Below are 16,884 nucleotides of genomic sequence, written 5' to 3'. Positions count from 1 at the left end.
AACAACAATTCCACATTTTCATTAGGTCAAAATAAATGACTTCGAAAACTGCGTTAAAGCGACTCCCTGGTAATTTGGTACTAAATGCGTTCATTATATCACTTATCTGATTCGAAATCGATAAAGTAGTGTTTAATATTTCCCGTTGTTTCACCCGATGTGGCATTATTTGATGATGGTACGTCAGCTTGAAAACGAAGGCAAACTTTATATCAAATTTGCAAAGACATTGGGCAGTTTCTGCTTTCAGTAATTGGCTAATTTAACTGTCACATTGTAGTCGAGACGGAAGGCAAACTCATTTGGTGTTGTATGACAAGCTTTGTCCTGGTGAAAATCAAGCATAAGTAATAAAGCCATAGCGTGTAAACCAACGGGAAATAACAAAGAGGATTAGTGAAATAATTGAACACAAAATTTTAGCGTGGTTTGGACCATGCTCTGCCTTATCTACTTTGACTCAGTAATGTGACATAATGAAAACGCTTTTGACCCCAACTGACAAGCGGGTCTAATTGAGGGAGTTTTTGATGCCAGCCATTTTGATCTAATAGAAACCAAGCATTAGTTCTTCTCTTTTTAGAGATATGAGCGATTTTATTTCTTATTCTTTTTTATTTCTTCCAAGTTGATTGAGAAGTCTACCAAACATACATACACCGTAAGTTGCCCCCTCCTTTGCGAACTGCTTGGCATTTTCGTTACCTTCTATCCCTTTATTAGGCTTGTTTGCACTTCAGGACACTCCTTGATGGGCTTATTACCTAAATGGCCGCCTGAATATTAATACATATATATTGTAACGCATTTAGTGAAACTCCGCTTATTTTACACCTTCTACTAACGTTCGTATCGTTAAATTGTTGAATAAATAACTCCAATATTCAATAGTGCAAAATGGTCTTTATTAGACTACTTTGAAAATACTTCAAAATAACATTTATACTTCGCAACCAATAGCGTACTTAAATCAAACTGATTCTGGCTTACTCATATTTCACTCCTTTTATACTCTCTGCTGTCTCGTTCGCATACTTCTAGGCGTTTCTTCTTCTAGAATTTACTACTTAGTTACCAGCTATAAACTTACCAGCTATAACCTCAGATGCACGTTTATATCTTCTCGCATAGCAATACGCGCGTGTATATGTGAGTAATACTTCCACCGATGATTGCATAATTTTGTATCTCATATATATGCATGTGTTTGTGCGTATCTCTCCGCTGCTTCTCCGCTGCTTGTATGTGCATATGTGTAGACATAATGATTGATTTGTTTATGTACATACAAGTGTCTGCTTAGTATCGGCTTAGAGATGATAGTATCCCTTAGTGTTGCTAATATTCGTCACAATATATTGACGGTCTGATTTACCGGTTTCCTTCCATTAAGCCTGAAAGACAATTCAGTAGTCTGGCAGTGTGAAGGATTTATTTATTTCTAGATTGACATGGTATATAGTAAACCCTACCCCTTCGTTATTTTGAAACCATTGGTAATTACTACTCAAATTTACTCTGTCTATAACTTTTTGTTATGATCCTCAAGACCTATGACTTTGTCACATTTTTCGATTATGCTTTCCTTAAATCACAACCGTTTACGTCGATTCCTCATATTTTGTATCGCAAATGCTCTTTTCCAATTGTACCGTACTTCATATCCTTCAATGGTAGCGACATTGATGTTCTTATTCTTCCATTTTCCATGCAGTGAAATCACATAATATCAAACTACCTCAGAACTAGTATAAATACACTTAAACCAACAATGTAGTCGCCCAACAGTCTCTTTCCAGAACAATCAATTTATGACGTGAAGGAAACTAAAAATAAGACGGCAACGCATTTATTAAAAACACTTCTTGGAAAACTTGGTTTTTGATTCAAAAATAGTTTAGAATACTGCCAAGTCTCCTATTTGATCAAGTTGTAGTCCTTCGAAGGGTAACCGATATTTTTACATGTAAATGCACATGGAACTTGGCTCAAAGCGGCTACTTTAAACATTCTATCGTAATTTTTTTGCAGAGCAAAAATAAAGTTTTTTTGGCACAGGAAAAAATAAGACCAGAATGAAACGTTTTTGACTTTTGTTAAAATAATAAAGAAAGAACTCATACTGATTATCTATAACAAATCTAAAAAGGTAAGAATCCACCTTGAACATGTTAAGACCATGAGTTAATTACGTATAGACCACCTTAACAGTTACGTTTCATCATAATATTTCTTACAGGTAATCTTAATATTTGTGCGACAGCCGTGTTTATTCGTTGCTGTCTCGTTAACGACTGAACGATGGAGCGTAAAAATATGTGTGAAGCAAGTCCGGCTCGATTGAGCTATGGCGCGCCGACCACTGAGCTAGAGGGACGCGCGTCTCCCTGGGGAGGTTGCTTTCCTCTACTGCGAGTATGGAGTGTACTAGTCTCATCTTTTTAAAAATGGACAAAAAAGTACCCATTCATATCATTATCAGTAGATTTGGGAACGAGAATAGTATACCCTGTGTGACTGAGTGTAACCAAATATGCGAGCATATGTCTTGCCTCGTTGTTCGTTAGTCAAGGACTAAATTATCACCACTGCGATGTAAGAACACTTACTAACACACTCACAGTTTCATGTTAAGGGATCAATCCTGTATATCACCTACAATCAGTGCATGGACTTTTAAAAAGAGAATGTTGGTAGACGAAAAATTAAAATAGTGGTAGAAGTTGGTAGATTTTTTTTTTCAAAAAAACAATAGCTACATTTTATATTTGTACAAAACAATTCATATTTTATTGTAAAACAATTAAAGCACATTTCACGGAAATAACACTTAAAAAAATGTAAACAAAACAAAAAAAATTCATGTAAATTTGTATATACATAGCTAATGCCTATATCATACTTGCTTTTTTCCTGTATTTTGAGCTTGAAATACTGAGGAAACTTTACCGATAAGTCTCATTACAACAATAATTTTCCAATGTACCAGTATTTTTCTGCCACAAAATAACAGACTTTGGCATGTTATCGTTTACTTAAAATTTTTTTATTTTCGTTCAAAATTATTCATAAAAAACTGATGAAAATATAGCAGGAAAATTTTTGCGAGCTCATTCACTACATTTCTTTCATAAACAAATTTATTTCTATTTTGAATTTGTGCACAAATTTTTCAAAATAAGAACCGAATTTCAACAAAAAAAAAAATAGTAAAAAAAAAAACAAAAGAAAAATCTAGTTCCATATGGGTGTTATTAGGAAGAAACAAAATCACCTTCTACAAAGTAAAATTTTTTATAAAATCTTATTAATTTAATTGGAGGCTGAAATAAAGTCCGTCCGATACAATACTCTTTTATTAATATTTTATTGGAAATGCTTGAAATTTTTAATCCATTACGCTTGGCGGTTTTTATGTCGTTCATTATAGAGGACTAGCTTTCTGCGGCTGCACTACTGTGAGGTAATATTGCTAAGGGGAACATTTGTTCACTCAGATTTTATTTTAGAAGACTTTTCAGTTCCCAATATTATACGTCCTTTAAGAATATCCTCGGAAAATATCTTTTACCATGGAAGTCTTGTGAAATGGAAAAGCTTTAAGTAAGGGAATAATCATTGTCATTTGACTAGAATTAATATTTTATTCATCATCATTTTCCAAAAGGTGTAAGTTTTCGTCTTCGAAATTGAATCGTTACTTAATTTCCTTACAAAAGCAAATGTTGGTAGATTTTTGGGCTTTGGTGGTAGAAAATGAAAATGGGCTAAAAAGTTGGTAGATCTACCAATAAAGTGGTAAAGTCCGTGCACTGCCTACAATACGTGGTGTTACATTTGCTAATACTCTCACCTTTTCTCTCTCTTACTCTCTCACACATTTTCCGCGTTCCCAACGGCAATTTCATCCCCTTAAAAATTTCATCCAAGTCAATATTAGGTGATCCTCCTCGAATGAATATCATGGTGTGTCCATATTTAATTGAATGATGGTATGTCCTTTTCTTATGGAAAAAAGCGGCGAATCCCTGTTTTATTGCATGAATCGATGTATCGTAGTTCCAGATTTATTTATTTATTCACTTAAAATGGTAATTGCCATTTTTACCGCTCCTTATTGTTTTCCCGCTCTTTTACGGATATTGGTCATTCTGGCAGAACAGACACCACGTATAAAAAACTTGAATAAAATGATTGCGGTTTAATGTATGAAAAACGTAAAGCAGTCACACAAATCCTCTAGGAAACCTATTTTATTAAGTTTGGCCGTTTTGTAACAATTCACCACTCCAATTGGGAGCCTGCCTCTCCCAACCCATAAGAGGTGCAAACTGCGTCTGCTTCCAAACTGCGGTGCGACTGAAATACTTTCTTGACCGGAGCGTCTTCGTCCATTCGCATAACATGACCCAGTCAGCAAAGTCTTTGGGTTTTTATTCACTTCATCATTATACCTTCTTAGATACTGGCCGTCGGCATTAAGGAAAAGACCATAAACCTTCCGTGGAACTTTTTCTCTACACCGTCCATGATTGCGAGCCATACATCAGGCCAGGTATGTAGTTCCACCTGTCACTTTCAAATACCCCATATGTTAATAAGTTTCGCTTTTACTCATTCTTAATATAGCAAATCCCCTTTTTACCACACCAAACATTCATTTAAGCAAACCATTTCGCTTACAGGCCCAGACCACCTTATAGTTCTCAGCTTTCATAGATTGCTGCGATAGGTTGGGCACCAGTCAGCTGTTCTCAGAGGACCCTTTCACCGGCCACTCGATTCTACTCAGTGGATAGTAGTCCATTCACTTGGAGGTTCTGACTTGGATATCGGTGGTGGCAACAGGACAATTAGAAGTACAAACCGCATTTTCTAATTCTATCCGTTTAAGTGTTCTGCTGTTTAAACTTTGGATTCGTTGTTGAATTGGCAACACAACGGTCATCGAATTCTAGTTTTCAGCTGGTGTGTTTCGTACCTACTTTGATGTTAGACTTTAGGGTATGTTTAAAGGCTTGCTTTTGCTGTTGTGCATTTGTATGTACATTAGACTGGGTTGGTCCCCATACAAAAAAACAGTAGCTAATGTCCGCCCCTAAATTTAAAGATTATGTTGAGAGGGTTTCGGAAATATTTTTTTAAATTTTTTTTGATCCTTCGAAATACAGCCGAAAAGGTTTTTCGTTGTAACTTGGTTATTTGACGTCCAATTTTTAAAATTGGTTAAAGGCTTGCTTTTGCTGTTGTGCATTTGTATGTACATTAGACTGGGTTGGTCCCCATACAAAAAAAAAAGTTGCTAATGTCCGCCCCTAAATTTAAAGATTATGTTGAGAGGGTTTCGGAAAATTTTTTTTAATTTTTTTTGATCCTTCGAAATACAGCCGAAAAGGTTTTTTCGTTGTAACTTGGTTATTTGACGTCCGATTTTTAAAATTGGTATGTCATTATTTTGGCCTTGAGAAGCTTCACATTTCCGTTTAATGTTCCTTTAAGCTATAAGTCGTTTTCACATGATTAGGTCAGCTAACAAAATTGATTTTGTCGCATAGTGTTATTATAAATACGAAACAGCAGGTTTGACTCACTTATTTACTTTGACTTCCCCTATTCATGATATTTGGCATATCTTTATTAACTTTTCAATGCAAATCCTGCAATTTTTCCTCCAAAAGTATCATGAGTTTCAGGTCTAAGTATAATAATAATCAGGTAAAATAACAGTTGCAATAAATATTGAAGGTGCTGTAAATTCTTTGTTTATTATTTTAGTAATATGGTTTCAAAGCAACTTTTTCTTGAATTTTTAAGTACTTTCGTTTAAAAAAAAAAAAAATAAAAATAAACTTTCGTTTGGTAAGGAAAAAAATAAACATTAGGGGGGGGGGGGGGGGGTAAAATTTTGTTAGCTGACCTAATCACGTGAAAACGACTTCATAGCTTAAAAGGACATTGGCTTCTCAAGGGCAAAACAATGACATATCAATTTTAAAAATCGGACGTCAAATAACCAAGTTACAACGAAAAAACCTTTTCGGCTGTATTTCGAAGGATCGAAAAAAGTTAAAAAAAAATTTTTCCGAAACCCTCTCGACATAATCTTTGAATTTAGGGGCGCACATTAGCAACTTTTTTTTTCGACCCGGTCTAATGTACATGGTCATAACCTTGTCGCCGCCAATAGTTGGTGGCGTCTACTATGTCGACAAATTTTTTTAGTGTAGTTGTTATTACAATCGTCGCGCCTGCCACCTTGAAAATGCCAAGTACAAATTATGCCAAATAACAAGTTTGTTTTGCTCCCCATTTTTGTTTGCGTACCGCTGTTTGCTCTACTTTTTTATTTAGTTACATGGACTAGCTATTTCCAGACTAAAGCTTGATTTTTCTATTGCTGTTTGTGTTGTTGTTGTTGCTGTAAGACACTAATGCCATATATAAAAAATATTAGAGCAAACGCAACTTTGCAATTAAAACTGCAGCAGAAAAAAGGATGGAGGCGGTGTTGTATGGGTGAGGACGTGTGAGCAGTCAGCTAATGAATGAATATGGGTGGTAATTATTTCAATTTCTTGTTATGTATGTGAAAGGGTAATAGGTTGGTGGGTTTGCTTTTGGTAAATGCATGAGAAGGCAGTGAACGGCAGCACGAAATTGTGAGCTAGGGCTTATTCGGATTTTGACCTGTCAAATTGCCCTTGAAGTACACATTATAATTGATGTGGTGCGGGTAGAAAAAAGAACAGAAATAAATACCGTCCCAAACGAAAAAAAATGTAAGGAGCCTATCGATCGCGAGTCCACCAACCGCCGAAATTAACAGTAGATTTCACCGAAAAAATCTTTTGGCTAAGGTTAGGACTGGTGACCGCTGTTCACCATCCATCGAAATTAACGGTAGCGTTCACCCAAAAAAATCGTTTCGCTAAGGTTAGGATTGGTGACCCTAAACACCCTAAAGTCCACTGTGATGCCACATTAACCCATGGCGACAATGGCTTTCATTCATTAAGTCAATAGCCGGGTAGCACCCATGGTGATTTCAAGATTGCCTACCAAGCTTTACACATAGTTTTGGAGTCGAGGCCCTTAAATAGCTGTCTGATGGTCCTTGCAGTTAAAAGATGTCCACCGCATTTTTTATAGCACGTATTTTGCTTGGAAGACGCTGCACTGGTTGAGCAGCCTAGACGTCCAGCTGAATCCGAGCTTCTGACCGAATGATCCTCCCCAACTAGTATCCATCCGTAAAAAAGTTCACCGTACCAATTCCCCAAAAGAGCTTCCCACGTACTCGTATCTTGAGGATTTGTTAGATTTAAGGCATGAGAAAAAACAGCAGAACAGGTCTTGATAGCGACGAAGTCCCAACTATTAAGAATGCTTGGGTGCCCGTTGTCCATAAGTCTATATTCCATATTGTAAAGCCTAATTATAGCTGCGGGCACTGGCAAGGCGCAAAGAAACGAATTCTACAGTCAGCTCAGACGTAATCAACCACAAGTTTTTAAATACTGTCGGCGAGGGTAGTCGGAAGGGCGGTTGTGAGATGAATTTCGAGTCGACTTTAACAAAATACGTGGGCCTTGAATATGGCGAAACAGCGCACATTTTGGTGGTGCCTATCCTATTTTGGAGTAGGAATCAGCATATGAGATCAGGTCAAACCCTTCCTGGAAGAATATACTTACAATAGCCGTATTTTTTTTACACGCGTATACGTTTACGTTAACAAATAGCTCAATCGGTTGCGACGAATAGTGGACACACACCATTTGTAGAGGTAATACATAGACACATATTTCAGTTGCATCTGAGTATAATGCGTATTGAAATTCAGGAGTACTAATTTTATGCGCAGCAATTTCAGAAGAGTAGATAAAGTTTAAGGCTTAGCAGTTCATATAAAGTTTAAGCGTAAACGTAGATAGACGTAAAAAATACAGATAATATTGTAACGAATCTGCCGCAAATCCTCTTATTTGCAATCCTCTGCTAAGTTCGAATCACTAAACTGTTGAATAAATAACTCCAATATTGAATGATGGAAAAATGGCCTTTATTAAGTACTTCACAATAACACTTATACTTTGCTACTCGCTGGCTTAATAACCAAACTGATTGATAACTCAAATGAAACTCTACTATTGGCCGCCAGATCGCGTGCTTAATCAAACTGATTGATAGCTCAACTCAAACTGAATTCCTTCTTACTCGCCTGCCCCGTTTTTATAGATTACGCTGCATACTTCTAGGCTCTTCGATTTCCAGAACTTACTAGTTATTTCGGCTACAAAATCGCCAGCCACAACTACGTGCAAAAATTATTGCCCTCTCTTGTGACAACTGAGATAATATATATGCATGTGTTTGTGCATTGCCGCTCCGCTACTCGTATACGTACATATGTGTAGACGCAATTATTTATTCGTTTATGTAGATACATAATGATTGAATTATTGATGTGAATGTTTGTAGTTTACAGTCTCTCGCGCATACATAGGCGCATAAGTAAATGCATTTGCGAGTGATATCTCTTTCGGCTGCCTTATATATGTGTATACATGATTTGATTATTGACGTAAATACTGCTTGGCATGACCTTAGCATCGCCTTAGTGATGGTACAGCTCAGCGATGCCAATATCCGTGACACTGCCCTCCACCTAAGTCTGATCGTCCCGATCAGACAAATTTCTCGATCTAAACGCTGCTAATCTCTCCAAATGAACCACTTTCATTTTGGTTCGTGGTTTGGTAGTGGTTTGTATGCGGTACACTACATCGTTGATCCGTTTTACAACTTTGTATGGGCCTTCCCAGTTACACTGCAATTTCGGGGACAAACCTTTTTTTCGTTGTGGGTTGTATAGCAGCACCAAATCTCCTTCCTGAAACCCTTCCGAATTAATTGCTTTATCGTACCTCGCTTTCATATTGTCACTCATAATCTTTGCTCGTTGCCTTACCAGATGGTGTATCTCTCTCAGCTCTTCTTCTAAGACATCAGTGGATTTCTTGACATTCCTCTCCGCATCGGCATCTATCCCATACTTCAAATCAGCTGGCAGTCGAAGGTCATTGCCAAAAATTACCTTTGCGGGAGTTTGCCCGTTGTGTCATGTACTGCCGATCGGTAGGCCATCAAGAATAATGATATGTGTGTATCCCAGTCCTTATGGTACTTGTCGACTACTTTCCTTAAATGCTCCTCCAATGTTCTATTGAAACGTTCCACCATACCATCGGACTGAGGATGCAATGCAGTTGTCCGTGTTTTTCGAATGCCCAACTTCTTGCACAGTTCTTGGAACACAGCTGATTCAAAATTCCTGCCTTGGTCAGAATGTAACTCCATTGGTACACCATACCTTGCAACCCATTCGTTTTAACCAATTCTGCTACTGTTTCTTCTTCTTGGTTTGGGATTGGGTATACCTCTGGCCATTTACTGAAATAATCCATAACCACCAGTACGTATTTGTTTCCGCGGTTGCTAGTAGGAAATGGACCTGCGACATCCATGGCGATCCTTTCAAATGGTGCACCTGAAATATACTGCTTCATCTGGCCACGACTTCGGGTTTTGGGCCCTTTCGCTCTGTTGCATACCTCGCAATTGGCAATCCACTCGGTGACCGACTGACGGCAACCAACCCAATAGAATCTCTGCTTAATTTTCTCGAGTGTCTTCGTGATTCCAAGATGGCCTCCACTTGGACCATTGTGCAACTCGCTGAGCACGTCAGGAATCCTCTTTCTGGGAACAACTATCAGTTTCTTCTTGCATTGACCATCCTCACTCTCCCATACTCGATGCAAGCAACCGGATATCAATTCCAAACTATTCCACTGTGCCCAATATGACTTCGCAATGGGACTCTCTGCTGACATATCCTCTCTGCTTGGTCTTTCGTTTCGTTCGAGCGCTTGCATAACATGTGACAGATCTGTATCTTCTAGCTGACACTTTCTTAGTTGTTCCTTGTCCCATTCATCCGTACACGTTATAGTCATTAGCCGGACATCTATAATGTCTTCTTTAGCCTTGGCCTTTGAACAGTGCTTGCATTCCAAACTACATGGTCTTCGTGACATTGCATCAGCATTTCCATGGGTACTACCTTTTCGATGCTCAATGGAAAAGTCATAGCTTTGTAGTCGCTCGATCCACCGTGCCAATTGTCCTTCCGGATTACGGAACTGCAGAAGCCATTTCAACGCTGCGTGATCTGTCCTGACATGGAATCGCTGGCCGTAGAGGTATTTGTGAAAGTGTTTAATGCACTCTACCAATGCCAACAGCTCTCTCCGCGTAACACAGTAGTTCCTCTCTGGTTTTCCAATCGAACGGCTGTAATATGCAACTACCTGCTCCTGTGCATCGACCAGTTGTGATAAAACGCCTCCTATAGCATATCCACTTGCATCTGTATCTAGAATAAATGTTGCTCCTGGAATCGGATATGCTAACATTGGGGCAGTGCACAAACGCTCCTTCAATGTTTGGAAAGCCACTTCTTGCTCCTTCTTCCATTCAAAAGCTTTGTTTTTTCTTGTAAGCTCATGGAGGCTATGGGCTACGCTGGAAAAATTTGGTACAAATCGGCGGTAATATGTGCACAGCCCAAGAAAACTTCTCATTTCATGTAGGTTCTGTGGTCTTGGCCAATCCTGTACAACCTCTATTTTTTCGTTCGCAGTGCAGATGCCCTCTGTCGTTACCTTGTGACCCAAATAATTGACTTCCTTTTTAAACAGCGCACACTTTTTGGGACTTAACTTCAGACCAGCGCCAGCTATTCTCCGGAAAACTTCCTCTAAGTTCTTAAGATGTTCATCAAAGTTCTTGCCCAATACGATGATGTCGTCCAGGTACACCAAGCATGTTTTCCAATGTAGTCCTTTCAGTACCTGGTCCATGAGTCTCTCAAAAGTAGCTGGTGCATTACAAAGCCCAAAAGGCATCACTGTAAATTGCCAAAGACCATCACCGACACTGAAGGCTGTTTTCTCTTTATCTTCCTCCTTCACCTCAACTTGCCAATAGCCGCTTTTCAAGTCCAGTGTGGAAAACCATTTCGTACCAGATAGCGAGTCCAGAGTGTCGTTAATTCTTGGCAACGAGTAGCTATCCTTTTTCGTAACGTCATTCAACTTTCGGTAGTCCACGCAAAACCTCATTTTTCCATCCTTCTTCTTTACAAGTACTACCGGTGAGCTCCATGGACTAGCTGATGGTTCGATGACGCCGCTGTCACTCATTTCTTGTATGATTTGACTCACAACTTCCCGCTTCGCCAGTGGAACACTACGTGGAGCTTGACGAATCGGCCTCGCATCTCCAGTGTCAATTTGATGTTTCACAACCTTGGTGCGGCCTGGTTTGGAACCATCCTGGTCAAATATGTTCGCGTATTTTATGAGCAGTTGTTTTGCCTTACTCTGATAGGCTTCCTCTAGCCCATGCGTCCATGCCGTGATATCATTTGAAAGATCAGTATTACTAGATGAAACGTGTTCCTGGAGCTGTTCACAGTTAATAACTACTTCGGCCTCTTGGCATCTTCCCAAAATAGCTCCTTTGGTCAAATTGAATGGTGACTTGAACTCATTGAGTACTCTTACCGGAATACGTCCATCTTGTTTTGTCATAGCCAGGGTTTTTCCTACAAGTATGTTCAGTGCTGATTTATTTGCTGCTTCGACAACCCACAATTTGTTTGTCCCACAATCTCCATCAACCTTTGCCCAGATGACTGCTTCTGATTTTGGTGGTATTTGCTGACTCTCTTCCACCAGCACTCGTTTACTGCTGTAGCCTATCTCGTAGCCGAAATTAAGTGGCCGAAATTAAGTGGCCGAAATTAAGTGTTCTTATATAGCATCGTCTTGCTTTGCAAATCGATCTTGATGCCTTGGTTGATTAAGAAGTCCACTCCAATTATGATTTCATCAACAATACCTGCCACTATAAAATTGTGAAGTACCGTGACGTTCCCAATTGCTACTTCACATTCTACTTCTCCAATTACCTGGGTGTCCTCTCCCGTAGCTGTACGTAATCTTGCTCCAAGCAATGGTCTTATCTTCTTGTTGACTAAATTTGATCGAATGACGGATTGGGATGCACCCGTATCTACAGTCAGTAAACGTTCCTTTCCATCCACATGTCCTCCGACAGTAAGATTGCTTGACCTACTTCCAATTTGCGAGATAGAGATTATGGGGCATTCAATTGAGGGAGCCAGCTGTCGCCCCTTGCGGCTGACTCGATTTAGTTTAACGATTGAGTGGATTTGGAGATTTGCTCGTCTCCTTCAGCTCTGCGTTTACGGTCACCCACATTGTTGGAACTATTGGAATTGCTACTGCAATGACGTGCAATGTGACCTGGGTTACCGCACTTGAAACATTTCATAACTCCGGCATTTTTCTGTTGTGATCCCTTCAGAGCTTCCGAAATTGTATCTACCCACTCTGGCCTTTCTACTTCCACACGATGAGCTTTGTACGCTGGTTTACTCAATAATGACGCCGTTTCCTGAGTCAATGCATGGGATACCGTTTCAGAAAATGTTTGCTTTGGGTTCGCGTATGTGGCTCGCTTCGTTTCGACGTCCCGTATGCCATTTATAAAGCTCTGAATCTTCACTCTTTCCGTGTATTCCACGGGGGCATCCGCATTTGCAAGATGAGCCAATCTTTCAATGTCCGAAGCAAACTCCTGCAAAGTCTCGTCAGCTTTTTGGTAGCGGTTTTGCAATTCTATTTGAAATAGCTGTTTCCTGTGTTCGCTTCCGTATCGCCGTTCTACAGCAGCCATCAATGCGTCATAACTGTCCCGTTCGTACTCTGTAATAGTCTGTAAGATTTCGGCAGCTGGTCCTTTCAATGCTACGAAGAGTGCGGCAACTTTATCTTCCACATTCCAGTTGTTCACTGCTGCGGTCTTCTCAAACTGTAGCTTAAAGACCTGGAAAGGAACAGAACCGTCAAAGGATGGTGTTTTTACCTTTGAATTACTAGTTGAAACTGCTGGGCGATTTAGTTGCAACTGCTCGATACGTCCTCTCAAAGCATCCACCTCGGCCTCGATTTTTTCTTCAAACTGTAAAATTTTTGTATCTTGCGCCTCCAACTTCGAGGAAATACGTCCTTCTTGCTCTTCCAGTTGAGCAGAGATCTGTGATGATATCTGTGCTGAAATTTGGGCCGACATTTCGGATATACGTGCCTCTTGTGCTTCAATCTTCGCTGTTATACGGTTCTCCTGCGATTCCAGCTGAGATGACATTTGCGACGACATTTCGGATATACGCGTTTCTTGTGCTTCCATCTTCGATGTAATCTGTGTCGACATTTCTGACATACGCGTTTCTTGTGCTTCCATCTTCGATGTAATCTGTGTCGACATTTCTGACATACGCGTTTCTTGTGCTTCAATCTTTGATGTTATACGTGTCTCTTGAGATTCCATCTGTGATGACATTGTCGATGTTTGAGCAGATATTGCAGCCAATATCATGTTCAGGTTTGTGTTCGCCATTGTCTGCGGTGTTTCTTCCATTTTTGTTATTTCCTCGCCATCAAGATGAGTCATACTCTTCCACATAAATTCCTTCTGCTTCCATTGCCTCTCGTAGCCGTGCCTGAAGTTCAAGTTTAACGCCGCTTGTATTCAATCCACGGCTCTCCAACTCCTTCTTTAGTTGCTGGATCTTCAATTCACTGAACTTTGCCATGTCCTTATTGTCCTCTGGAATTTATTCAACAATTCCTCTTCTGACACCAATTGTAACGAGTCTGCCGCAAATCCTCTTATTTGCAATCCTCTGCTAAGTTCGAATCGCTAAACTGTTGAATAAATAACTCCAATATTGAATGATGGAAAAATGGCCTTTATTAAGTACTTGACAATAACACATACTTTGCTACTCGCTGGCTTAATAACCAAACTGATTGATAACTCAAATGAAACTCTACTATTGGCCGCCAGATCGCGTGCTTAATCAAACTGATTGATAGCTCAACTCAAACTGAATTCCTTCTTACTCGCCAGCCCCGCTTTTATAGTTTACGCTGCATACTTCTACGCTCTTCGATTTCCAGAATTTACTAGTTATTTCGGCTACAAAATCGCCAGCCACAACTACGTGCAAAAATTATTGCCCTCTCTTGTGACAACTGAGATAAGATATATGCATGTGTTTGTGCATTGCCGCTCCGCTACTCGTATACGTACATATGTGTAGACGCAATTATTTATTCGTTTATGTAGATACATAATGATTGAATTTTTGATGTGAATGTTTGTAGTTTACAGTCTCTCGCGCATACATAGGCGCATAAGTAAATGCATCTGTGTGTGACTTCTCTTTCGGCTGCCTTATATATGTGTATACATGATTTGATTATTGACGTAAATACTGCTTGGCATGGCCTTAGCATCGCCTTAGTGATGGTACAGCTCAGCGATGCCAATATCCGTGACAATATGTAGAAACTCAAAAGTTTTAAATAAAAGTAGTAAAGGTCTCTAAGTTCTGGTTTAACCGAATATTATATACTCAGCGTGAGCTTCAATTGTGCATTTCATTTCAAATAAATTACTTTTCTATATAACACGTGGCACCGCCCATCAAACAAATTTCTCATAATTTTCTCTTAAAATAAAACTTTGTAAGTGAAATATCATTGATTTTAAACTTCTTTTATATAAAGGTAGGCGTGGTCTTTAACCGATCCCGTCCATTTTTACTAGAAATATTTCCTGCTATAAGGAAAATATGTGTACCTAATTTTATTACCATGTGCTAATTTGTCTTCGAGTTATGGCTCCCGGAACATAGAAAATTGCTTAGTCATAAAAGGGGCGGTGCCACGCCTATTTTGAAATATTTGAATTTTTTCCTATTTCTTGTAATTAGTCCACTTGGGAAATAAAATACCATTAATATAAAGCTCCGTTTTGCAAAGATATAGCTTATTTTATTCGTCCACGACCTTTCTAAAAATCTTTTATATAAAAATGGGCGTGGTCCTTAACCGATTTCGTTAATTTTTCTTCGAAGCATTCCTTACAGTGAAGGCAAGCTCCTTGCTGAATTTTTAACGGGTTTTGATTTATTATTAATAATATTTGTTAAATTGTATTTATCACAAGTGGCCAGTGGTGCCACGCCCCTTTTCAAAAATTTTTTCAAGTTTTTATCAGGAGGCTCAGTACCAGTCCAAACAAATCTCAACATTCTAGGTGTATTATTTACTGAAAATCAGGCTTTTTTGTTTTCCAAAATGTTATACATATAAAAAGTGGGCGTGGTCATCCGATTTTACTCAATCTCAATACCAGTCTATTCTGTGTCCAGATAAGCCCGTATACCGAATTTGGTGAAGATATCTCAATATTTGACGGACGGGCATGGCTTAATACATTTTTTTTCGATCCTGATGATTTTGATATATGGAAGTCTATATCTATCTCGATTCCTTTATACCTGTACAACCAACCGTTATCCAATCAAAGTTAATATACTCTGTGTGCAAAGCACGCTCAGTATATATAAAAATAAATGTAAGCCCCGATATCCTCCGAAGAGATTTTAGGTCGAGCTTCCTTCCAATTTGCGTCGTGCTTCTTTTAAATTTTCATACAAATTGGCGTTGCGGGACCTACATGTTTGATGCCGACTCCGAACAGCATTTGAATGGCAGATCAGTTTTCCACGGGCCGCCAATATTGGAGTTTCTCTGTGGGATTGTTTCCAGAATTAATTTGGTACTATTTTTTGGATCATATCGGAGCGAAATAATTTCGCGACTATTTGGAAATAAATTCGGGATTGTTTCGCAATGTAAGGCTATTTATAATGTAACGAATGTTAGCAGCATTGAGCGATGCTATCGTCTCTAAGCCGATGCTAAGCAGTGACGTGAATGCAGATCAATAATTCAATCATTATGTATCTACATAAACGAAACAATAACTGCGTCTACATATATGTACCATATACGTATACGAGCAGCGGAGAGTCAAGGCACTAACACATGCATATATCTGAGAAGTTTGAGAGCTACTGGACTAGTAGATTCTGGAAGCGCCTAAAAGATGTATAAAATTGTGCAATTTTAGTTATAGCTGAGAAGTTTGAGAGCTCATGGACAATGCTAGTAGATTCTAGAAAAATGCGAACGAGGAAACCAAAGAGTATAAAAGGCAACAGATGTAGAGGCGCTGCAATTCAGTTTGATTTGAGTTGATCAGCAGTTAGGACTAAGACGATATCTAGAGAGCAATATCAGTATTATTTTGAATAGTGGAGTTTCATTTGAGCTATCAGTTTGGTTATTAAGCTATTCGTTGCACAGTTACTGTTGTGAAGTATTTTAATAAAGGCCATTTTTCCATTATTCAATATTGGAGTTATTTATTCAACAGTTTAGTGATTCGAACTTAGCAGAGGATTGCAAATAAGAGGATTTGCAGCAAATTCGTTACAATTGGTGTCAGGAGAGGAATTGTTGAATAAATTCCAGAGGACAACAAGGACATGGCAAAGTTCAGTGAATTGAAGATCCAGCAACTAAAGAAGGAGTTGGAGAGCCGTGGATTGAATACAAGCGGCGTTAAACTCGAACTTCAGGCACGGCTACGAGACAATGGAAGCAGGAGGAATTGATGTGGACGAGTATGCCTTTTATCCTGATGAGGACGAGACAACAGCAAAAATTGAAGAGAAAAATGAAACACCGCAGACAATGGCGAACACAGACCTGAACATGATGTTGGCTGCAATATCGGCACAAATGTCCGAAATGTCATCACAAATTTCTACACAGCTCGAAGAACAGAAGACATATATGGCATCCCAACTGGAGT

The 16,884-nt window shown here is 39.0% G+C and overlaps 1 protein-coding gene across 10 annotated transcripts in view; it reads right to left on the bottom strand.

The window, feature by feature from the left end:
• inaF-D overlaps nt 1-16,884 on the bottom strand; it is a 162,011-nt gene that overhangs the window by 18,956 nt on the left and 126,171 nt on the right. Inside the window, exon 1 of one of the 10 annotated variants that reach the window (XM_067782882.1) lies at nt 3,854-3,923. The exons of 8 other annotated variants lie outside the window; for them this stretch is intronic. In XM_067782882.1, the coding sequence (XP_067638983.1) occupies nt 3,854-3,908 (55 nt within the window). In that variant the 5' untranslated portion in view covers nt 3,909-3,923. Of the gene's footprint in view, nt 1-2,237; nt 2,283-3,853; nt 3,924-16,884 lie in introns of those variants that run through there. One more of the 10 variants, XM_067782880.1, reaches the window with a different exon arrangement.

Source organism: Eurosta solidaginis, chromosome 4 (assembly GCF_040869045.1).
Source record: "Eurosta solidaginis isolate ZX-2024a chromosome 4, ASM4086904v1, whole genome shotgun sequence".
NCBI lineage: Eukaryota > Metazoa > Arthropoda > Insecta > Diptera > Tephritidae > Eurosta > Eurosta solidaginis.
Note: the sequence above shows the minus strand (reverse complement) of the source record. Positions and strands in the feature narration are given on the sequence as shown.